Source organism: Heptranchias perlo, chromosome 38 (assembly GCF_035084215.1).
Source record: "Heptranchias perlo isolate sHepPer1 chromosome 38, sHepPer1.hap1, whole genome shotgun sequence".
Lineage (NCBI taxonomy): Eukaryota > Metazoa > Chordata > Chondrichthyes > Hexanchiformes > Hexanchidae > Heptranchias > Heptranchias perlo.
The window spans coordinates 10450022-10476119 of NC_090362.1; the positions used below are offsets into that span (position 1 = coordinate 10450022).

The 26098-nt window shown below is 42.6% G+C and overlaps 1 protein-coding gene across 3 annotated transcripts in view; it reads right to left on the reverse strand.

Annotated features, from left to right (window-relative positions):
- LOC137304728 (leucine-rich repeat-containing protein 49-like) overlaps positions 1 to 26098 on the reverse strand; it is a 238100-nt gene that overhangs the window by 201112 nt on the left and 10890 nt on the right. For all 3 annotated transcript variants that reach the window (XR_010958635.1, XR_010958634.1, XM_067973404.1), the window contains exons 5-7: positions 25447 to 25552; positions 20748 to 20951; positions 3380 to 3446 (exon numbers count right to left, since the gene is read on the reverse strand). Coding sequence is in view for 1 of the 3 variants with exons in the window: in XM_067973404.1 (XP_067829505.1) it covers positions 3380 to 3446; positions 20748 to 20951; positions 25447 to 25552 (377 nt within the window). In the remaining 2 variants the exon portion in view is untranslated. The remainder of the gene's footprint in view (positions 1 to 3379; positions 3447 to 20747; positions 20952 to 25446; positions 25553 to 26098) is intronic.

Below are 26098 nucleotides of genomic sequence, written 5' to 3' on the forward strand. Positions count from 1 at the left end.
AACTTCAGTGTGGAGCCTAGGCGGCTGAAGGCAAAGTCACCAATGGTGGGTTGCAGGGATGGGGGACGCACAGAGAGTTAAGCAGGCAGGGTAGCACAAGGAGGTTGCAGATATAAGGAGGGGCAAGGCCATGAAAGGATTTAAACACAAGTGAGAATTTTAAATTTGAGGTGTTGGAAACCAGGAGCCAACGTGGATCAGAGAGGACAAGGGTGATGGGCAACCAGGACTTGGTGAGGGATAGGATGCGGGCAGCAGAGTTTTTGGATGAGTGGCAGATGGAAGATGATGCCATCCAGGAGTGTCAAGTGTGGAGGTGACAAAGGCATAGATGAGGTTTCAGCAGCAGATGGGCTGAGATAGGGGCAGCACCAGGCAAAGTGAAAGTAGGCAGTCTTTGTGACGGGACAGAAAATGTGGTCAGAAGATCATCTCAGGGTCAAACAAGATGCCGAGGTTGCGAACAACTTGGTTCAGTCTGAGGCTGTGGTTGGGGAGGGGAAACAGAGTCAGCTGCAGGGACTAAAGGTGATGGCTTCGTTCTTCCCAATGTTTAGCTGGAGCAAGTTGTGGATTATCCAAGAGTGGATGTTGGACAAGCAGTCTGACAGCACAGAAGCAATGGAGCAGTCAAAAGAGGTGGTAAAGAGATAGTACAACACCTGCCCATTAGAGGGTGCAAGCTTATGAACCCCACCTCCTCCCCAACTCATCTGCTAGTAATGCTATCTCCTGGGGGAGGCAAAAAAAAGACATACATTTCAGGGAAAATTCTGTGAAATTCCTACCCGATTCTCTCAGGCAAGCTCTAAGGAACAATGTTTCCCCCTGATGCATCACTAGCCATGTCTAAACTAACCTCTTCCCCCTCTATGAAATGTCCCAATCATCCATCAGGTCAGTCACAGGGGTCACAGACTTTTCAAGTGTAATTTATCCCTCATACCTCAATAGTCTGTCTGCCAAAAATCCACTCATCTTCTTAAAATTCATAAGATTCTACATTTCTAGATAGGCTTTTCCACATTATCATCACCCTCTATATGAAGCAGTTATATCTCAAACTTTTATTCACCTTTTCTTGTCGAAGCTTGAATTCATATCCCTTGTCTTAAAGTTTGTGTTAAAAATGAACACTGCTCTGGGATGCAGTTTATCTATTCTCTTTGGGATCTTAAATACCTAAATAAGGTCATCTGTAAGCCATTGTTTCCCCCAATATAAAAAACAATTGCGTCCAATATCCCTAAACACCTTCAGCATTCATACTCCTTCCTCATTGCACAGGTGCCCAATCCCATTTATCAACTAACTTGCCCTACTTTATATTTCATCCAACGACCAGATACCTTCCGGCTTTTCTTTCCTAAAATAGTGATCTAAATGAAGGATATTTATCAATTTCATATATTGAATTTTTTGAGGAGGTAACAAGGAGGGTCAATGAGGGTAGTTCATTTGATGTAGTCTACGTGGATTTTAGCAAGGCTTTTGACAAGGTCCCACGTGGCAGACTGGTCAAAAAAGTACAAGCCCCATGGGATCCAAGGGTGAATGGCAAGTTGGATCCAAAATTGGCTCAGTGGTAGGAATCAAAGGGTAATGGTTGACAGGTGTTTTTGTGACTGGAAGACTATTTCCAGTGGGGTTCCGCAGGGCTTAGTACTAGGTCCCTTGCTTTTTGTGATATATATTAATGATTTGGACTTAAATGTAGGGGTCATGATTAAGAAGTTTGTAGATGATACAAAAATTGGCCATGTGGTTGATAGTGAGAAGGAAAGCTGAAGACTGCAGGAAGATATCAATGGACTGGTCAGGTGGGCAGAAAAGTGGCAAATAGAATTCAATCCGGAGACATGTGAGGTAATGCATTTGGGGAGGGCAAACAAGGCAAGGGAATACACAACAAATGGGAGGATACTGAAAGGTGTAGAGGAAGAGAGGGACCTTGGAGTGCATGTCCTCAGATCCCTGAAGATAGCAGGACAGGTAGATAAGGTGGTTAAGAAAGCATATGGAATACTTTCCTTTATTAGCCAAGGCATAGAATATAACAGCAGGGAGGTTATGCTGGAACTGTATAAAACACTGGTTAGGCCACAGTTTAAGTACTGTATACAGTTCTGGTCACCACATTGTTGCAGGAAGGATGTAATTGCACTAGAGATGGTACAGAGGAGATTTCCACGGATGTTGCCAGAACTGGAGGAAAGATTCGACAGGCTGGGGTTGGTCTCTTTGGAACGGAGGAGGCTGAGGAGTGATTTAATTGAGATGTATAAAATTATGAGGGGCCTAGATAGAGTAGGTAGGAAGGACCTATATCCCTTAGCAGAGAGGTCAATAACCAGGGGGCATAGATTTAAAGTGATTGGTAGAAGGATTAGGGGAGCTAAGGAAAAGTTTTTTCACCCAGAGGGTGGTAGGGGTCTGGAACTCACTGCCTGAAAGGGTGGTAGAGGCAGAAACTCTCAACTCATTTAAAAAGTACCTGGATATGCACCTGAAATGATGTGACCTACAAGGCTACGGACAACGTGCTAGAAAGTGGGATTGGCTGGGCAGCTCATTTTCGGCCGGCGCGGACACAATGAGCTGAATGGCCTCCTTCTGCACGTAAATTTTCGATGATTTTATTCTTTTCTATGATTACAGAAACATAAATATGTGCATATCACTGGATCCCCTTCTTTTTAAACTGTTGCTAATTACAACTTACTATGAAAGCAAGCACCCTTAGGGTTTCAATTTTGTCAGACAGAACTTGACCATGTTTAATCTGCTTTATTTCAGCTGCCATATCAGCCTCTGTTTATGTAGATAATTTTTATTTCCTTTTAAATTTATTGAAGAATTGTGTTCAATTCGAGGAGCTGACAACCAATCAGCAACATTAAGGGCTGATGAAAACGCAGCATGTAATCTGTCACACTCAAGCAAATATTGATTTTCTTCAAAGCTACTAAGTACCACAGTGAACATACCAGGGCCATAAATAGACATTTTATTTATAAATTGTATCTGTGAATTAACTAACTGCATCTGAATATATATATATATATATATATATATATCTGAATAATGACAATCTGTAAATATATCAGAGTAATGAACACATCTGGAACAATGTCAGAATAATAATCACATCTGGCAATATATCCATGTATAATATCTATATCAGGTAGTTTATCTGTGAATAAAACCACATTTGGCAATATATACATCTGGCAAAGTCTCCCTGAAAAGTGAACACTTTTGGTATTATACTGACCAAATCTGGTTGAATATCTGAATAATGACACCGATACTGTACCCAACACGGATTTGTGACACCGATACTGTAACCGGCGTGGTATTTGTGACACCAATACCGTACCTGGTTTGCATGCAGATCCAGCACATCAAGATCAGTCAGACTCTCCAGATTAGAAATGTTCTTGATTCTGTAAAGTGATAGAAACAAAATATATTTATCATTTGTCCTGGGGAACTAGAGAAAATATGAACTGCTCATACTTCCATAACACACATTTATAGAAGGATTTTATTTCATCTTTTCTCCCCTCCTCTGCTGAAGCACTGATTCTTTCTGGTGTTCAGTCCCCTGGTTGCTGGTCACCCTTCGGTATCGCCCCCGAGTGATCAATCTTCATGTTTGTGCCTCGACAGCGAGTGATGACATGTTGTTTGACTGTGTGCAGTAATATAGCTGAACCTGATCCTGTCTTTATCCATCATGTATTCATTCAAAAGATAGACACTAGATAGTAATCATGAACAGAATTGAATCCTAGATACCCTGTTGCCATTTATACTGTCCTTACTGCCATCCTGGCTGAGATCAACTAACTCTGCACAACCCAGCTCTCCCACTGGCTCAGTACTACACTGGGTGGCGAATTTATGCACTAAGCCATGGGGAGGCTCCAAAGATTTAAACTGAGTAAGCAAGGTAAGCACAAAAAGAAATAAGGAGAAAACAAACAAAACCAAATCGATGCCAAGAAAGTTGTAATCCCTTAAAAACATTACTTATATATTTAAACATTGCCTTTAAACACATTTTAAAAATAGAGGATATGCAGGGGGTGCTTTCAATGTAAAGTATTCTCCCCTTCTGGCAAGTGGGCCAGTTCCCCAACTGCATAAGATGTTTATAATTTAACGTAACTTTCCCTCCCTGCAGAGATCTGCCATCTTACGTCTCCACATCTAACAGAGAGCAGTTCAGCTGGAATCAAATACAGGACCTGTCAGTGACCATGTAAGCATAAACGTAAAGTGTCTTGCTATGCAGTGTGTCGACCAGGAAGCAGCAGAGCCAGGAAGGGTCACTACTGTTGGTTTTGATGCTTCCAGGCTCAGATCGGACCCAGGCACCATCCTGCACATCAATGATGGTACTGTACTTTATATCCAACCGAGCTGCTTCCTGATGTAAATCACAGTTGATATCACATAAGGGATTGCATGCGAATGTGCAGATTTTCTATATTTAATTGGGCAGGGAAATCAATTATTTTTTTGAACTGTGTGTTAATAAAAGTGGTCCAGTCCCATTCTTTGTGGCAGATCTGCATGGGATAAAAGCCAATATGTTTTAAGTATCAACACTCATTTTCAAATAAAGCTGAAACTCCTGTCACTTTAGTACAACGTGCACTTGAATATACTAGTATTTTTATGTAGTATAATGTATTACCAGATAGAATTCAATCTGGTAATATATTAAATTCTAAGTTTTCACTGGAAATTCAAGTTCCATTGCAGACAATTTGACCTGAATTAAGGGTTGTCATTCAGCATACTACTGATTTATAACAAAATTCTGAAATATGCAAAGCAGAACTTGCAAGTTTGAAATATGGGCAGACTGTAACTATCTGATACTAATGTGACAGGGACACATTCACACACAGAATGGATGACTCCACTGCAAGTCTGTGCTGAGCCAGCCTGAACACAGTTGAGGTACTACAAATTTGCTTCAGTGCCCCTGGATTAGGGAGGGGAAAATCAGCCAGGAATCCCACTCTTGATCACTATCCAATAACCCCTGCTAGAGTGGGAGCGAGCGTTAGCATGAGCATATGTGTCTGTGGATGTCAGATGAGGATAATCAAATATCCTGCCAACACTTACTGTCTAGGCTCACACAGGAAGAATGGCCACTTGGGTGAGGTACTGGATAGCAACTGCAAGCTCTATACTCCAGCAATCAGTCAATGCATTCGGGGTGGGGGGGGGGGAAAGAGGGAGCCGGGGAAGAGCTATACAACAAAAGAATGCATTGCTCTCCTTAAATCACTTGGGACTGAAATAAATTCCATTTTATACAACTGGACAAAAAATGTAAAATAAACTTATATTAGAAAGGAGCTTGGTGGATTTGTTATCATGACTGTCCACGAGAGCCCCAAAACTCTTGGGTTCTGTGGGCGTGGAATGGTTGACTTCTACCTAATGTGGGGGGAGGAGTGCCAAGAATTCTGGCGGAACACACCAAAGCCAGGATTCCGCCCTGTTTGCTCTGTCCCATTAAATTCCAGTGGGAGGCAGGGCTGTGGGCTGGACAGACAGCCACCAATGGCGGGGTGAAGGGAGAAGGAATGTACAAAAGGCCAGAGTCAGATTTAAGAAGGGCTTGGGGTGATTATAAGGCTGGAGGAGATTACAGAGCTAGGGAGGGGCCATGCCATGGAAAGATTTAAATAATGTTAAGTGTATTGAATTTGAGGCACTGAGCGATTGAGAGCTGGAAGCTGGAAATCTGAAATAAAAACAGAAAATGCTGGAGAAGCTCAGCAAGTCAGGCAGCATCTGTGGAGAAAGAAACAGAGTTAACGTTTCAGGTCGAAAACCTGTCGTTAGAACTAGAAGATGTACATCTTCACAATAACTTCAAATTTGTAAATTTCAATCACTTCAGATCATACTTAAATCCCTCAAAACCTTATAACTGGAGAATGTTAAAGCGCAGAAACAGCCACTTGGCCCATTAAGTCTGTGCAGCGTTTTTCTCCACATGAGCAACCTAGTCCAATCCCGCTCTTCTGTTTACTCCCCGCAACCTTTAATATACCTCTTTTTCAAACAATTAACTAATTCCTTTTCCTAAAGAATTGATGGACTCTTCTTCAACAATAGTCTGTGGCAGAGAATTCCACATTCTAACTATCCCATGTGTAAATAAATGTTTTTTAACCTCTCCCTATAATACATCACATTATTGGCCCCATATGCTGTTTGTTTAACTTTGAGCTAGGTCTACAGCACCTTCTCGGATCCTGTAGCTCCTGCTTTGAGACTGAATCTATTATTATCAGGAAATTTTTCCTAAGGTTACAGGCCAATATAAAAGTGCCAAATGTTAATATTTCTGATACATACCCAAATACTGTACTGCACTCTTTCCTTTCCTTGGAATGGAGTGCTTGAACCACCAAATGTAATGCCCAGAATGCAACACCAAGATTGGTACATCAGAATGTCATTAGTCCACTCCTTCTGTGAACATCAGTTGTAAATCTGCTGTTCATTAGTTTGACCTGTGCTCCCTGATCCTCCTGGCATGGTTTAATTTGAAGCAGTGTTTTGGAATTAGCTTTTCGATAAAGGTCCACACTCAAGTCACCCCGACACATCAAATGAGTGTTCAGGATTTTTGGATTATGGGAACTTTAATTTTTAGGGTTATGTGGTAATTATCAAAATGTTGAATGTTCCAATATAAACTGTTTATATGAATACAGTAACTACACTCTACACATTGCTACGCAGCATTATTGTTGAGTTGAGGAGACTGAGTGCTTGAGCATGGATTGAGGTAAGTGGTCACTGAGTGGGACTGCTGCAGCCCCAGCCATCTTTATACGGCGCACAGTCCAGAGATGGATAAAAGCAAATTATCATGGCAAATGTAAAGCTTGGTTGGAATTTAAGCACAGTTTTAAAAACTGAATACCTTACAGTTAGTGTAGAATCATCAAAAATATTTTTTTTATTCATTCATGGGATGTGGACGTCGCTGGCGAGGCCGGCATTTATTGCCCATCCCTAATTGCCCTTGAGAAGATGGTGTGAGCCGCCTTCTTGAACTGCTGCAGTCCATGTGGTGAAGGTTCTCCCACAGTGCTGTTAGGAAGGGAGGTCCAGGATTAACAGTATATTATGGGTTAACAGTATATTTTTCACACTTAGCTCAGAAATGGCAGCACAAGCCTATCATTTCCCCTTTACTGGTTCAATATATAGATATATATGGGTATTTGTAGATTATAGCGAAGTGAAGTTTTAATGTTGCTCCTACGCCTGCATTTTTCTCCCAGTAAAGCTGATGTGACAGTTTGATTTTAAAGATCATTTAAACAGTGGATATTTTTAATGACTCCAGTAGAAATCTGAAATCAATTAGATTACCCAGAATTTTGAACTGTTCAAACTTCACTCCCCAACTGGCGAGAGGAATATTTACACCATTCCCTTCCAATGTGCAACATTTAGATGGATACCAGCAACTCCATACAGGCATTTCTGCTGCAGTTAATCTCTCTGAAAATTGCTCTAGAGAAAAGAAAGTTTGAAAAAGCCTCTATTCCCCTTTTGCCTGTGCTTTTTTATTTCCATTCGTTCATGGGATGCAGACGTCGCTGGCAAGGCCAGCATTTATTGCCCATCCTTAATTGCCTTTGAGAAGGTGGTGGTGAGCCGCCCTCTTGAACCGCTGCAGTCCGTGTGGTGAAGGTTCTCCCGCAGTGCTGTTAGGTTGGGAGTTCCAGGATTTTAACCCAGCGACGATGAAGGAACGGCGATATATTTCCAATCTGCTGGATAGATATTTGCTCGGAGAGCTTCAAATTAGATTTGTAGTAACTCTCCAGAAAACAGTACTGACTCATTTTGAAAATAAAGAGTAACTGTTCAAATTCCTGCAGCACACCCTGCCCTGTGGCACATGCACAGTTCACTGCTCAGAGACAAACATTCTCCAGGGTTACAATAGGAATTTCATTTGGTGTATTTGGAACAGGAAAGACTCTATCTCTTCTTTAGCACAGATATATCTTGCTCATTCCTGGGGCTTCGTTTGCACAGCTGTAATTCCACTGCAACATTTGTATGACCTCACCAGATACCTGTACATCTATCTACATGGCTTCTGATCACTAATTACTTGGAGCTCTAACTATTTATCTGTTGAATATATATATCTGCACTGGATAACATGAAGCAATGTCAGTTTAGATCTCACATACTTGCACCTGGACTTGAACTACACCTTGTACTGTTACTTCACTCCACCCTCAGAGTGAATACATTTCCTGTCTGAACCAGTGGCTCAGAGAATATTTGCTGCACTAAATCATTAAAAAGGTCAAAGGGCAAGGTTTTAGTGCTGGGATGAACAAAATTTATTAACATCTGTTTCAAGAACCAATATTTCAACCTTCAGAAGCTCAGACTCTGCAGAAGTTATACATTTTTTGTATGAACAATATGCTGACGTGAGCTTTTATTAATGAAATGAGTCCAGCTGACATGTGTTCAATACATTAATGGGTTTGAAGCCAAATTACATTATTTCAAACCCTCTGGAGACTGAAGTTAGACCTCCAATGGTTTCAGCCCACCTCAGCCACTGCTAATCTCATTTCACTGTTTAAAAAAAGTCTGATAAAATACCAGATTTTTACAAGCAAATTATGAGGCAATTACTTAGACATATTCTATTGAGTGGGACCATGTTATCTGAACTATGACATTTCTGTTATTCCTTTAGTACACCCATTATTATATAAAACATACAATTTTCTGTATTAGTTTTTACATTCACATCTCACTGAGTTGAACTAAGAGAACCCCTTTCTGCTCATACTATTTAAGGATGGCAAGCAAATACAATTTTTCCCACAAGTGGTTCTGAAGGAAGTAGAGCCTCTTTTGTCCAAAGCTTGTTTAACTGTGCAATATATTTACCTGATTAAATGCAGTTTTTCAATGTAAATAGTAAAGATTATACTAAGAGCAGCTTCTTCAATATTAAAATCCCAATATGTTTACTAGTTCACAATGATTTCTTTTTGCAAATACTGCAAACTATGAAGTTATCAAGCCACTTCTGAAGATCTGGCTTTCCCAGCTCCCTCTCTAGAAATTGGCCATGGAGAGATACACTAATCCCATTAATCAGCAAGTGTCCACTTTCACCAGTTTAGAATGAAATGCCTTCAAAGGTTTAAACCAGTGCAGTGCTTATACATTTCTGGTGATTTACAATTGAAAGCAGCACCATGCTGAGGCAGTGAGTATCTCTTCATGAAATAACCCACAGGCAGCAAATAAAAGAGAGCCTTACAGCAATGACATCCCTAAAATTCTTCACACAGCCCATAAATATCACAGAATGCTCAGATGACAGCTGACAAGCTCCCATGTGCTGGGTGGATATTACACAATGTACTGCTGTACAAGCAATTTAATTACAACATACCTTCACTCTGCACTCACAAGATTTTAAATTCCAAGAGATTTAACTTCTTGTGAAATTGCTGTACAGAAGTGGCATCTTTCAATTAATGCCAGGCATGAACAGACCGAGGGAACACTCCTTATTCCTGATCACACTGCTGAATACTATCAAATACTTCTCATCAAACTTAAGAATCTAGTGACCCTGATGGAAAGTGTATGAAAGGTGGCAGGATTGGGCCTCTGTACTGCCCCCATGGGTAAATAGTCTGTGAGAACTCAACTCAACAATGGGCACTTGGGTGAGCTACTGGTGAGAGAAGACCGATGCCTATGCAACTGCACCCCAGCAAGAGCCAGCACCTTCAGGAAAGGAGGAGGCAGGGGAGAAGCAAGGGAATAAGGTGACACTGAGTAACGATCGGCTGAGAGCACGTAGCATCGAGGAGAATTACGGACAGAGCCACAACTCACCTGTTTTCTGGCCCTCCTTAATCCTCATTTTAAAATATATCTACTGTGTTGTATATCTGTAGTTAACAAACTGTCAGTGCTTCAGTAACTCAGTAATCAGGCATTACTTGCCATACTACCAAATGTAAAAAGCTTTTCCATCTGGGCAACGAGGATTTAGGATTAAAAACCTTCATCTAAATAAGAGAATGCAATTTATAATGTTTCTTAGCTGGGTGACGAGTCCTGTGGGTCAAGTCCTAACCCTCCTCCTCTGTGTCTCCCCAACAAATAACTGATTTCAAAATTCACTGTGTAGAAAACTGCAAGCGCAAGCCAGTGCACACCGCAGGAGTGTATACCACGGGCACAAGCCAGCGCACACCGCGGGAGCGTATACCACGGGCACAAGCCAGCGCACACCACGGGAGCGTACACCGCAGGCACAAGCCAGTGCACACTTCGGGAGCGTATTCTGTGAGAGCAAACGAGTGCACGACGCCGGAGCCTATACCGCAGGTGCAAGCCTGCGCACACCGTGGGCACGAACCAGCGCACAACGCGGGAGCATATACCACAGGCGCACACAGTGGAAGCGTATACCGTAGGCTCAAACCAGCGCACACAACGGGAGTGCATACTGTGGGAGCAAGCCAGTGCACACAGCAGTAACATATACCGTGGGCGCAAACCAGCGCACACTGCAGGAACGTATATCACGGGCGCAAGCTAGCATACACCGCAGAAGCGTATACCGTGGCAGCGCATACCATGGGAGCAAACCAGCGCACACTGCGGGAGTGTATAATGCAGGAGCAAACCTGCGCACACCACTCCATAATGACACAGTACAGGATTTCAACATGGAGTTCCAATCAGTCATAAAACACACTGTGAACTTCAAGGTTAGCAAGATTTAGTAGCAGTTAACCTGTTGCCACTAACCTATCATTAACAACTTAAAAACCTAGCTACAGATTTATATTATTAATGATAATAACCTGCTCAGGTTACTCTGGGAATTGCATTTCAGCTCATTGACTACTGTCCTGAACGACTAACACTGCAGCAACAAAAGCAAAATACTGCGGATGCTCAAAATCTGAAATAAAAACTAACACCACAGCCTCCATTATGAAACTAGAATGATTAATTCTGCATTTCACAACAATTAAATTGCAACAACTTAAAATACACAGCATCAGAGGTCATGTTACAGGCTATTACAGTTTATCATGTTACAGTGAGGCTGAAACTCACTTAGTTGTACTCCAGGCCTGATGCACATTTTCTGATGATTTCAAAGTGACAGCAAATATTTATCAAACAATACTGGACTGCAGACTCCTTTCTGGCCCTGGACTTTGTTAAGTTCCGAAGTTTTCTCCAGTATGTTTGCTGAGGGGAAATCAATTTAACGGCTAACATAGAACTGACTCCTGCAGCTCAGAAATCAATTTAACGGCTAACACAGAACTGACTCCTGCAGCTCAGAAATCGATTTAACGGCCAACATAGAACAGACTCCTGGAACTGCCCATGCTTCACAACATTCTGATAACCATGCAGCTAACCCCAAGGGTTCTATATTGCAGCCTTGGCAGCCCACAGGGAACAAACACCAAGCTTCAGGGACACTGACTTACTGAAATGCAGGAACTTACTTCACTATAATGTTACACAGGTAATAAGGTATGCCCGTTATATAAGGACCATTCTCTACAAATGAACCAATCTCTAGAAACAAAATGTTTGTCCCATGTAAGCATTCACAGTCCAACTAGCAGGCAGCAGGCTCACAAAACAGTTCAAACACAATTTGCATCTTGCACTCTGTCCATTAACTAATAGCAACTGGTGCAGAGTTCAAGGCAACAATGTATCATGAATTCATGTTCAAAGGGAGATTCAATTAAAACTAGCCTGACAGGCTATGCTCATTCATGGGGAGCCTCAACAACTGTCTAAAGAGAGTTATTTTCACCACCAGCTTTTCAGTTTATGGAACCAAAACTTATTAACTAAAAGCTACTAATAATTTGCAAATTTTAAACCACATGAAAACACAGCAGACTGCAAGAACAGCATTAACTGCTTTCAAAATAATTACTTTTTCAAAACCATTTTAACAAAGAATCAGATAGAAGAGCTTGTGTATTCTGTGTAAGCTGACTGAGAAAACCCTGCCAACATCTGGTCAAAAGCCAACATCTAAAATGAGAGAGAAGATGTGGTTTGTGGTTAAGGGTTTCAACACAGACATGCTGGCATATTGATAATACAATATCAAACTGTGAGCAGCACAAAAGCTGTGTATATAAAATTCCCATCCCATAGAATAGTGCTGAACTTATCTGTATGCATCTCTCAGATGATATAACAATTTGGGCTTTTTGTAATTTTGTGCTCATGTTTTAAATGGCACTCTACACTGAAGCAAATGGGGTCCATTTACCAATGAAATGCAGTGTCGCTGAAACACACAGAGAAAGTACTGTGCAATCAGACAAATGGATTGTATTAGAATTACTGAACAAAAAAAAGTCTGAAACTCACCTGCACACTTGGAAAGGCAGCTGTTTAATACCATCACCTCAGAGACTTGCACCAGTGCAAAGAAATACTTCACATTTACATGTTCCATAGTCAAGAAGGCTCTTCAACTTCAAACGAAATTCATCCAAACTTGAATCATTTCAAATCATGTCACCAATTAACCCAATGCTTTAAAGTGCTGAATTAAGTACAATTTATTTTTTATTACCGCAATACCGTAACTAATTCACAGTGGCCTCTCTCTTTTCACTTATATGTTGGTAACAACACAATTATATTGTTTAACTTCATGAACTAATTCCTGACTTAGTGCCTTGACGGTGCCTCTTACTGTGCAGCTGTAAACACCATGATTTTAAAGCATTTTGTTTATAAATTTAAGAGATACACGTTCTTTGAAAACAAATTTCAAAGAGAACTTTTGTGAACAGGAAAAAGCTCAATATTTTTGCATTTAACCCACCTAGCCACCTTCTCATCACATCTCGCAACACCTGCTCTCTCCAGAAACACATTCAAATGTCTCTTGACCCCATTTATACTGTTCATTTCAATGTCCTTCCTTGGTAACTTATTCCACAACTCAATTACCCTTTGCAAAAAGTTATGCTTGTCTTCCCTTCTCATTTCCTAACTTTCTAATTTTTAAACCCATGTCCCTTTTCACCGTAATGAACAAATAACAGTATTTGAACTGTCCAAGACTATAACACTGATTGTATGATGTCTCCACTCATTTATATTTCTCCAACTCTATTCAGCCCTCCCCCCTCATCCCCAGTTAATTATAGGACAGCAAATATTTAGATTTTTAAAAGCTATAAAGAAATCCTAGTATGGAAAGAGTTAAATATCCTACTCACCATTGCTCCAAGCTATCTACACATTTTAAACATTCCATCCCAGAATATACTGAGGATGTCATTTTTTTTAACATGCTAAATTTTAAATGCTTGTTTTCACAGACTGGAGCTACAGTCAGTGAAAAGTCTGCCATCCTTACATTGAACTTAAAGCAAGAGCAGGTGGTTAAAGGGTGGCACCACCCTGCAAGGTGTTGGGAAAGTTTTCCCCATCACCTTTACACCACTGGCATTAGATTTTTGGTTTTCCAACAGCTAAGAAATATTCAGACAATTGCAATATTGTCTGTGCATCCTCAATTCACAACAACCGAAGACCTGTTTTAAAGCATTACTTCAGTTTTACTCTTCATTTTTACAATCCTCATGATCTGTGTTTCTGTACATCAGAACTTTTGGCTACATCAAACGGCTTTGAGTGAGTGAGCTCAGTATCAGTCACCAGCAGCCCATACTTGGTGATGCTGCACTTTACCATCAGAAGACATCCAAATGGCAGAGAATATCAAAACATCTGATTTGACACTAGGGAAAGAGTCAAATTCAGGTCCCCAATAGGGGACTAAAGCTTTTAGGCCACCCTCTAATTTAATAAAACCTTTCTAAAAGTTAGCAGCAACTAATTTGAAGTCTGGTCAATTAATCACGTTAAACCGTGATGAAATATTTGTAAAATTATCACTCCGTATTCAGATCAAAAGTAACATTTAAACACAATTCAAACCTCAGCAGATCCCTGAATCTCTGACTGTTGTGACTACAATTGGATTTAACAATCGGGATTTGTTAAAATTATTCATAGCAGGAAAAGTTCTCGTTGAAAAGTTCCATTTTGTGATATCTTAGTGACCCCTTGTGGAGTGTCCTGGAACATTAACTGTCAGTCTAGTTCAGACAATTTAGAACTGAACAGTTTATCGTGCAATCATAATTTGATGAATGTGAAAGCTGGAACCAGTAATATTCCCCTGTGCCTGCCGCTTCATCAGCAGGAGGCTGAAAATGCCACAGTAAGTCTACGCTGCTTTCACATGCCAATTACTGGCCATCTCAAGAGTGACACTGGCAATAAAGTACCTGCCAGCCCTACCCTGGTAACGACAGTATATGGCAGCCAAAACAGGAGGAGAAAATAATTCAAAATTGGAGAGGAAGAGGTAAAGAAATACACAGTTTTACACAATTTATTCAGTTTAATGGGCATCTTTTCCACAAATATAACTATAATTGGACCCACAAGAACAACAACAACAACTTGCATTTATATAGCGCCTTTAACGTAGTAAAACGTTCCAAGGCGCTTCATAGCAGAGTTAGCAAACAAAATTTGATACCAAGCCACATAAGGAGATATTAGGACAGGTGACCAAAAGCTTGGTCAGACAGGTAGGTTTTAAGGAGCGTCTTAAAGGATGAGAGAGAGAGGTAGAGAGGCAGAGAAGTTTAGAGGGGGAATTCCAGAGCTTAGGGTCTAGACAGCTGAAGGCATGGCAGCCAATGGTGGAGCGATTAAAATTGGGGTTGCGCAAGAGGCAAGAATTAGAGGAGTGCAGAGATCTTGGAGGGTTGTAGGGCTGAAGGAGATTAGAGAGATAGGGAGGGGCTAGGCCATGGAGGGATTTGAAAAGAAGGATGAGAATTTTAAAATCAAGGCATTCCTGGACTGGGAGACAATGTAGGTCAGCAAGCACAGGGGTGATGGGTGAACGAGACTTGGTGTGAGTTAGGATATGGGCAGCAAAGTTTTGGATGGGCTCAAGTTTACGGTGGGTGGAAGGTGGGTGGCCAGCCAGGAAAGCATTGGAATAGTCAAGTCTATAGGTAACAAAAGGCAAGGATTAGGGTTTCAGCAGCAGATGAGCTGAGGCAGGGGCGGAGACGGGCGATGTTACGGAGGCGAAAGTAGGCGGTCTTGGTGATGGAACAGATATGTGGTCAGAAGCTCACCTCAGGGTCAAATAGGACGACAAGGTTTTGAATGGTCTGATTGAGCATCAGACAGTGGTCAGGGAGAGAGATGGAGTCGGTGGCTAGGGAACGGAGTTTGTGGCAGGGACCGAAGACAATGGCTTCAGTCTTCCCAATATTTAGTTGGAGGAAATTTTTGCTCATCCAGTACTGGATGTCGGACAAACAGCGCGACAAATCTGAGATAGTGGAGTGGGCAAGGGAGTTGATGGTGTAGATGAGCTGGGTGTCTTCAGCATACATGTGGAACCCAACGTTATGTTTTCGAATGATGTTGCCGAGGGGCAACGTGTAGATGGGAAATAGGAGGGGGCCAACGCTAGATCTTTTGGGGGACCCCAGAGGTAATGGGAGCAGAAAGAGAAGCCATTGCAGGTGATTCTTTGACTACGGCTAGATAGATAAGAATGAAACCAGGCGAATGCAGTCCCACCCAGCTGGATAACTGAGGAGAGGCATTGGAGAAGGATGGTGTGGCCAACCATGTCAAAGGCTGTAGACAGGTAGAGAAGAATGAGGAGGGATAGTTTACCACGGTCACAGTGACTTGAAGAAGGGCTGCTTTGGTACTGTGGCAGCGGTGGAAACCTGGTTGGAATTACATCGAAACTACAGCACAGAAACAGGCCATTAAGCCCAACTGGTCTATGCCAACATTTATGCTCCAAACGAGCCTCCTTCCTCCCTCCCTCCTTCAGCTAACCCTATCAGGATACCCTTCTATTCCTTTCTCCCTCATGTGCATGGATTCAAATATGGAGTTGCGAGAAAGATGGGCACGGATTTGGGAGGCAACAACATGGTCAAGGAATTTTTATTAAAATGAAGATAATGTGTAGCTGTGGTGCCTGCCCACTCCCAGGGGGAAGGAGAGAGGTTACATGCATATTTAAGGCACCATGTCGTATATCCAATTCAATCTTCTGAAGTTGAGAAGCAAGAAGCACTAAATCTACTTTGGAAAGCAAAGCTGTGACAAAGTCTGCTTGGACAGCAGTGTCAGGCTGATGGTTTAATAACTTATAAAAATGTCTCACGGCTCTTCACAGAGGTCTAATCCAAACAAATGGACGCAGAGCAAAAGGAGATATTTGGAGTGACTAAAAGCTTGGTCAGAGGTGGATCTTAAAGGAGGAGAGGGAGGTGGAGGCAGAGAGGTTTAAGGAGAGAATTCCAGAGGGTGAGGCCTAGATAGCTGAAGGCACGGCCACCAATGTTGAGGCGAGGTGGTGGGGGGCGGGTTGCACAAGAGGCAAGAGATGGAGAGAAAGAGTTCTGGGAGAGGGGTGTAGGGTTGGAGAGAGAGAGAGAGAGAGAGAGAGAGAGAATTAAGAGATTTAAACATGACGATCAAAATTTTAAATTTGAGGTGCTGGGGACTGGGAGCTAGTGTAGGTCAGTGAAGATAGGGGTGATGGGTGAGTGGGACAGGATATAGGCAGCGAAGATTTGGACGAGCTGAAGTTTGGAGGTTGGAGAATGGGACGCGGCCAATTGGAATAGTCTCGTCTGGCAGTCACAAAGACATGAATGAGGGTTTCAGCAGCAGATAGACTGAGGCAGGGATGGAGGCAGGTGATGTTATGGGCATGGGAGTAAGCGGTCTTTGTGATGGAGGGGATATGGGGTCGGCAGCACAGCTCGGGATCAATTAGGACATCAAGAATATTCAACTTGAGATAGTGGATGGGGAGGGGAATGGAATCAGTGGCAAGGGTACGGAGTTTGTGGTAGGGGGCGAAGACAATAGTTACAGTCTTCCCAATGTTTAACTGGGGGGAAATGTAGCTCATCCGAGACTTATGTTGGACAAGCAGTATGACAGCACAGAGGCAATGGAGGAGTCAAAAGAAATGGTGGAGAGGGAGAGGTGGTAGCTATTAGCATTCAATTGGAAGCTGACCCCTTATCTGAAGATGATGTTGCTAGGGGGTAGCGTGTAGATGAGAAAAAGGAGAACAAGGATAGATCCTTGGGGAACTTGAGAGGTAATGGTGTGGTGGTGGGAAAAGAAGCCACTGCTGGTGATGCTCTGGCTACGATTGGATAGGTAAGAGTAAAACCAAGTGAGGGCGATCCCACTGAGCTGGACAATGAAGGAGTGGCATTGGAGGAGGATGGTGTGGTCAATCAGGTCAAAGGCTACAGATAGGTCAAGAAGGATGAGGAGGGATAGTTCACCATAGTCACAGCCACAAAGGATGTAATTTGTGAATTTGATTAGGGCCATTTCAGTGCTGTGGCAAAAGCAAAAACCTGATTGGAGGGGATCAAACACAGATCTGCAGGAAAGAAGGGCTTTGATTTGGGAGGTGACATTCCATTCAAGGACTTTGGAAAGGAAAGGGAGATTGGAGATGGGGTGGTAGTTTACAAGGACAGAGGGGTCGAGGGTGGGTTTTTTGAGAATGGGTGTTTTGAGGATGGGATGATAATGGTTTTGAAAGGGGGAATGTCAGTACCTGAAAAGGGGGAATCATTTACAATGTCAGCTAGCATGGGAGGGAAGTTTGGTGGTCAGAAGTTTAGAAGAAATGAATTCAAGGGAGCAGAAAATGGGTCTCATAGAGCTTTCGTTCCTATTCATTATAAACATTCGATTAAAAGAAGTTATCTCTATGTATAATAGTATTTCAGTTTGTGCATATTAAATTCATGGCTTTAATTGCCGGCGGGAGTCCCACATGCGGGGTCAGTGCGTCTGTGGGGAACCCGGAAGTGGGCAGGTTGGAGCCGGGCTCCCGACCCGCTCCGGGATTCCCCGATTTTCGGAGCCCCCCCGCCAGGAACGTACCCGATAGTGGGTGCTAATATCTGGCCCATGGTTTTCATCTAAATTTTTAAATAAAAGCTATTAACTTTAGTTTGTACTTCAGAAAGTGTGTTAAGCTGAGAGACAGAGATAAAGGGAAATGAAACAGATAAACAAAGTTTTGTTCACATCTGGAATCACATTTTATATAAATAAAGAAATATGAAAACGATGGACTCCAAAAGACCTACTGGTCCATCCAGCCTATCCCACACAGTTATGATGCCTTATGCATCACAATACATACACTCCCCACCCATCCAGAGCCATGTAATCTCCTGGGAGAGGTGAAAAAAAATTGAAAACCCAGGTTAATTGGTGGGGGTGGGGGAGGTGGGGGGAGAAAAACTGGAAAATTCCTCTTCAACCCCATTATGCGATCAAAACTGGTTCAGGAGATCACATTGGCCGTGATTTATGTTACAAGATATCTAACTCTTGTACAAGAAGATCTCTGCCCCAGCCAGAAACGGGTCCAGCTCTCTCTCGGAAGAACATAGCGAATCAGCGTTCACCGCACGGGCCAGCAACCTGTTCCACAGGTTCACTGTTCTCTTGGAAAAGACGAACATCCAACCTAGTTCTGCCCCTACATAACTTGTAAGTGTGACCCCTGGTCCTCCCTAACCTATTCAGTTGAAATAATTGGTCCACATAAACACAATCTACCCCCTTAGTTATTTAATAAACCTCGATCAAATCACCTCTAAGTCTGCACTTCTCCAAAGTATAGAGACCAGACCAGCAAATGAAATGTAAACCAATTGGTGAACCAATCACAGAACGGACCTATCCACCCAATCACAGACCAGGCATCCTCACGCAATCACAGACCACGCAACTAGGCACCTCCACCCAATCAAAGATGAGGAGCCCATGACCAAACTGTTCCCTGCCTTACATTGAAGCAGCCAAAACTAATGAGACCTGCAAGATGTACAACTGTAATTCAATATTTCTTTAATCCCTGCTGAGGATTCAATGGGGGTTTGGGGGGGGGGGGGAGCTTTAATTAAACTGTTCCCTATTCCCAAATTCACACTGATTGATTTGACAGCTGTTTTGTATTTTTGACTCAATTTAAAAATTCTGATTTCACACGATTTATTTCTGTTTAAATCAGAGTCATTGAGCTAAGTTAAACGTAATTTGTCAAATACAGGCCCAATCGCCCAGCACATCTAGATCTGACGTTAATTACCTCCTCAAAAAATTCAACTAGGTTTGTTAGATATGACTTACCCCTTACAAGTCCATGCTGGCTCTCTGATCTGGGCACAGCACCTCAGGCAGGATATATTGGTCTTGGAGGGGGTGCAGCACAGATTCACCAGAATGATGCCAGGGTTAAACGGTTTAGATTATGAGGACAGGTTGCATAGACTAGGCTTGTATACACTCTGGTATAGAAGATTAAGGGGTGATATAGTTGAGGTTTTTAAGATGATTAAAAGGAGTTGACAGGGTAGATAGAGAGAAACTATTTCCTCTGGTGGGAAAGTCCAGAACAAGGGGCATAACCTTAAAATTAGAGCTAGGCCATTCAGGGGTGATGTCAGGAAGCACTTCTTTACACAAAGGGTTGTGGAAATCTGTAACTCTCTCCCCTAAAAAGCTGCTGAGGCTGGGGTCAATTGAAAATTTCAAAACAAATTAATAGATTTTTGTTGGACAAGGGTATTAAGGTTTACAGAACCAAGGCAATTGGAGCTGTTGTGAATCAGGTGATCAGGATACATCACTTACCTAAGCTGCAAGCTAATGTATACTCAGTGACAGAGAAGGCCATTACTGAGACTCCAGCTTATTTATCTGCTACACGTTTTACAAACCACAATCCTCTTGTAAGGCTAAATTCGACTTGTGATGAAATGCACAACAGATACACTGCATTATCATCTTACAGGCATCTAATAGTCATCACACGCTGGGTGAAAGCAGTGAATGGTAATGCAGAAGGATTATTGCAATAGGAATGGACCATAGGGTTGGTTCATGAGGGCCACCTACAAAAGGTTCGTGAAACCCATGAGTCAATTTCTGAGCAAAGGCCTCCACTCATCCATTTTCTTTCTCCCATTCCTCCTCAGGCTATCACTGACACTATGGGAGGTAGAGTTTATCCAAACTCTCTACCATCACAGAGGTTGCTCTAGATGCACTACAAGATCACATAAGAAACCCATTCAACCCACTCAGCTGTTTCTTTCCACAGACGATGTACAGTCCACACCATCCCACACTCTTCCCATCTATTTCATCTGCTGAGGAGAAACTATGTAAAGTTTCTTACGCTGCCACTCCCGGATAAATCATGCATGGCGTACCTATCTGAACCCACATCCTACGTTTTGCATTTTACATTATGTTCTAGAACATCCTGAGAGAGATAAAGCACTACATAATTTCAAGTTCGTTCTTTCTAGTCGTTTTCCTTGACATAACATCCCCATGGTCCCAGTAGTTTAGAAACCATAGTTCCAAATAGCTTTCAATCATCTCTACCTGTACTTATCCTTAGAACGCTTAATCCCGACCTTAACCAGATATTCACTTGGCTGTGAGTTTCGCATTAATTGACATGTCGCATCTATTCGACATAAACAATAATCAATGTTTTATACCTGTTCTTGCCCAACATAAGGACACGAAGTGACTTCAGAGCAGAAAGACCGGAGATTTCCTCAATCTGATTGTTATAAAGGTCCAAAAAGATAAGTCGACGCAGGTTGGAAAGATGCTGGATCTGAGTGATGAGATTGTGCTGGAAATTCAACAAGCGAAGTTGCTGCTCACCCTCGAGTATAGGACAGACTGTTAGGTTCCGCCTGGATAACAATTAAAAATACAAAATTGCCGATGGTAAGTAGCGAATCTGAAAATATTCACCACGTGTGAAATGCGGGGGTCTATAACAATATTTTCTCTTTCAATAAAGCGCTGAGTAGTTAAAACCAATTTATAGCTGCAGTTCCCTTTCTGAATTAAGTAGTTATTGCAAACAGCAGGGAGCTCACTGTATTTGCTGTTGAACATGCTAGGAGAACACAATGTTAACTTACAATGCAACTACTTTTGGATGCTTTCTAAGGTTTCTATTTTTTTGAATAGAAAAGCCATTCCTATAGGGTTTGGGGTGCAAGGGGTTAGACACTAGCCTTTCACCTCCGGTTCTAGAGAAACAAGGGGTTAGACACTAGCCTTTCACCTCTGGTTCCAAGGAAGCAAGGGGCTAGACACTGGCCTTTCACCTCTGGTACTAGGAGTGCAAGGGGTTAGACATTGACCTTTTTTGGACCTGGATTCAAAACCAGTGTACATTGATAGGATGGAAGTCTTCTCTTTTTGTTGTCTCTGAGGCCCTATGTAAAATGCATTTTCCGGTTTCAATCCAGTCCCAATTGAACTCTTGGTTCTGAGTGGTGTCGCTGCGCTGAAACAGAGCTTGGAACAAGGAGGTTAGGCAGCATCTCCTGCAGAGTTCAGGGCCTGGCCCGAGCAGAGAGTAATCTACAGGCAGCAGAACCACATCTGACATTTGTTAAATGTGTAAATTCTTGTCAGCATTAAACCTGCTGCCCCTGGCGCTGCCTTTCCGCTCCCAGTCAGCCCAAGCAGAGCCCTCTATTCTCGAGGTGAAACCCAGAGGCTTCCACGGACTCTCCGCTGCACTCTGCATGCCTCTGAGAACCATACCACACTACACTAGGCAATTCTGTCAGGGGCCCCTTAGACCTATGCATTAATCTGTCCCAGCTTCATACACAACTTTAATAAATCAGTACAAATATAAAGTGTAACATAGGAACACGGGAACAGGAGGAAGTCATTCAGCCTCTCAAGTTTGTTCCACCATTCAATTAGATCTGTACCTCAACTCCATTTACCCGCCTTAGCTCCGTATCGCTTGAAACCCTTACCTAACATAAATGTAAGGAGTCTTACAACACCAGGTTATAGTCCAACAGCTTTATTTGAAATTACAAGCTTTCGGAGCTTTCCTCCTTCGTCAGGTGACGAAGGAGGAAAGCTCCGAAAGCTTGTGATTTCAAATAAAGCTGTTGGACTATAACCTGGTGTTGTAAGACTCCTTACATTTGTCCACCCCAGTCCATCACCGGCATCTCCACATCATAACATAAATCTGTCAGTTTTGACCCAGCAGCAAGACACAGCAGCAGGGTAACATGTTCTACTCCTCTTAATTCAAAGTTGCTTAATTTGAATTTTATGTTAATTCACATTTTTTTCCACCACATAATGCCTTCAGTGCTGTTTTATCTTCATTACTTAGTTCAAATGATTGTATAATTGGATTTTTTGAGCAAAATTAACATGAAAGGGCTGTAAATTTTAAAAACAGAATCTTTGACTCCCTCAATCTTCTCTTTCAAATTTATGAAATCAAATTCATTGCTGGAAAAGCAAATACACACACTAATCTCTCACCCCGAGCAAAGAGCACCAGTTATATCAGTTCTTCTCAAGGACTCATTCAATGCTATAGCTAAATAAGAATGTGTACAGGTCAGCACCCACAGAAGAGGGATGATTGCAATTGTCCCTAACTTTTCCTAAGGGGAAAAGTCAGTACAGGGACTGTGACACTTTGCTATTTGGTAAATATTTAAAAATAAAAACTAGTGGATTTTCCATGTCATTGCACACAGGGGGTCAAAACCGAGTACAGTCTTCAGGTGAAGCGAGATTAGAGGGTAAGGGATAACGGTTCCCCCTCTTCAGGTACTGTCCCCCTCCCTTTTAAATCTGCAGTCAACAACAACAACAACTTGCATTTATATAGTGCCTTTAACGTAGTAAAACGTCCCAAGATGCTTCACAGGAGTGATTTATCAAACTAAATTTGATACCGAGCCACATAAGGCGCTATTAGGACAGGTGACCAAAAGCTTGGTCAAAGAGGTAGATTTTAAGGAGCATCTTAAAGGAGAGAGAGGTAGAGAGGCGGAGAGGTTTAGGGAATTCCAAAGCTTAGCTGAAGGCACGGCTGCCAATGGCAGAGCGATTAAATTTGGGAATGCGCAGAGATCTCAGGGTTGTCGGGCTGGAGGAGGTTAGAGAGATAGGGAGGGGCGAGGTCATGGAGAGATTTGAAATCGAGGCATTCCCGGACCGGGAGCCAATGTAGGTCAGCGAGCACGGGAGCGATGGGTGAACGGGACTTGGCGCGAGTTAGGATACGGGCAACAGAGTTTCGGATGAGTTGAAGTTTATGGAAGATGGAAGGTGGGAGGCCGGCAAGGAGAGCATTGGAATAGTCAAGTCTAGAGGTAACAAAGGCATGGATGAGGGTTTCAGTAGCAGATGAGCTAAGGCAGGGCTAGATACACACGATGTTACAGAGGTGAGTAATCAGCCCCCTCCTCAAAAAACCCACCCTTGATCCCTCTGTCCTTCCAAATTACTGCCCATCTCCAACCTCCTTTTCCTCTCCAAAGTCCTTCAATGTGTTGTCGCTTCCCAAAGCCATGCCCATCTTTCCTGCAACTCTATGTTTGAACCCCTTCAATCAGGTTTCCGCCCTGCCACGCAACACTAAAACAGCCCTAATCAAAGTCACAAATGACATCCTATGTGACTGTGACTGTGGTGCACTGTACTTCCTCATCCTTCTCAACACGATTGGCCACACCATGCTCCTCCATTGTCCAGCTGAGTGGGACTGCCCTCAGCTGGTTTTGCTCTTACCTATCCAGTCATAGTAATAAATCACCTGCAACGCTTCTCTTCCAGCTCCTACACCATTACCTCTGGAGTCCCCCAAGGATCGATCCTTGGCCCCCTCCTATTTCTTACCCAAATGCTGCCCCTCGGCATCACCATCCAACGACACAATATCAGGTTCCACATGTACACTGACGACATCCAGCTCTACCTCACCACCACCTCGCTCGACCCCTCCACTGCCTCTGTGCTGTCACACTGCTCGTCAGACATCCAGTATTGGATCAGCAGAAATTGTGTCCAATTAAACACTGGGAAGACCAAAGCCATTGTCTTCGGTCCTCGCCACAAACTCCGTTCTCTAGGCACTGATTCCACTCCCTCCCTGGCCATTGTCTCAGACCGAACCGGACTGTTTGCAACCTCAGTGTCCTATTTGACCCTAAGCTGAGCTTCCGACCTCATATGTTCTCCATCACAAAGGCCGCCTACTTCCACCCCCGCCGTAGTCCATCTGCTGCTGAAACCCTCATCCGTGCTTTTGCTACCTCCAGACTTGACTATTCCAATGCTCTCCTGGACGGAATCCCATCTTCCACCCTCCATATACTTAAGCTCATCAAAAACTCTGGAGCCCGTATCGTTACTCGCACCAAGTCCCATTCACTCATCCCTCCTGTGCTCGCTGATCTACATTGGCTCCTGGTCCATCAATGTCTTGAATTTAAAATTCTCATCCTGGTGTTCAAATCCCACCATCCCTCCCTATCTCTATAACCTTCTCGAGCCTACAACCCTGTGCTCCTCCAACTACGGCCTCTTGTGCATCTCCCACTCCCTTCGCCCCATCATTGACAATCGTGCCTTCAGCCACGAAGGTCCTAAGCTCTGAAATTTTCTCCCTAAACCTCTCCACCTCTCTATCCTCCTTTAAGATGCTCCTTAAAACCTACCTCTTTGGCCAAGCTTTTGGACACTTGTCCTAATGTCTCCTTCTTTGGCTCGGTGTCAAATTTTGCCTGATTACGTACCTGTGAAGCGCCTTGGGACTTTTTACTACATTAACAGTGCTATGTAAATGCAAAATGTTGCAGTTGATAATTGAACCAGGACAGCAGACGTAAGATTTATAATATCACCTTTATTTTTTATATTATTTATAGTTAAATAATAATTATACAATTTGGAAGCAAGAGAAGTAGAGTTGGTTGGAGCAGTTTCTCTCCAGTACAGACTAAGGAGCTGGGAGACACAAAACTGAGGTGGCTACAGTACCCCACTGGGAGCAGAGTGTAATTACACCACAACTCAGTTTCCATTATAAATATGGATACAGGAACTTATAAATGGGGAAAGTTGACCTAAAAGTGTGCAATAACATTACAATAGGAAGTAAAGTTTAAAGGCAGTAAGACCATGCAGTCACACGATTCATACATATACACAAATATATATTATATATACATATATATTATAACACACACACACACACACACACACACACACACACACACTGAACCTGACACTGCACACCTGGTGTCTTTTCTTAGTTTGTAAACTTTATTCATTCTCTCAACTCCCCCCCACCCCCGCAACAACTGCGAAAAAAGAAAGCATTTAATCTGAAATACTACTCACCTGTCTAAATTTAGCCTATCAGAATGCTCTGCCCGCTCCTCAGGTGTGCGATATACAACAGGTATTCCAGGTGTCGAAGGAATCTCAGAAAAAATGACATGGTCACCTGGGAGATAATAATGGCACTGATTATGGAGAAATCCCCTATATACTTAGAACATACTTAGACAAAGGACTGGAGCATCAGAAGCCACATTATGATACACTGCATGCAACATACAAAAAAAAATCACTCCACATAAATAAATGATAAACATCCCAGGATAGAGTCTATTCTACAGACAGCAGATTGAGTGTGTGAAAATTTAAAAAAAGGAATTTTAGTATTTCTTTGAGCGGAGATGATTTTTCAGTTCATGCCAAAATACACAAGGAACATGATTAGGCCCCATGCAGCCCCTCGAGCCTGTTTGACCATTCAATTAGATCATGGCTGATCCTAATCTTAACGCCATATACTCGCCTTGGTTCCATAACCCTTAATAGCCTTGCCTAACAAAAAAAAAATCTAGCAATCTCAGATTTTAAATTTTCAATTTACCTCCAAACTCAACAGCTTTTTAGGGGAAGGAGTTACAGATTTCCACTACCCTTTGTATAAAAAAGTGCTTCCTGGCATCACCCCTGAACGGCCTAGCTCTAATTTTAAGGT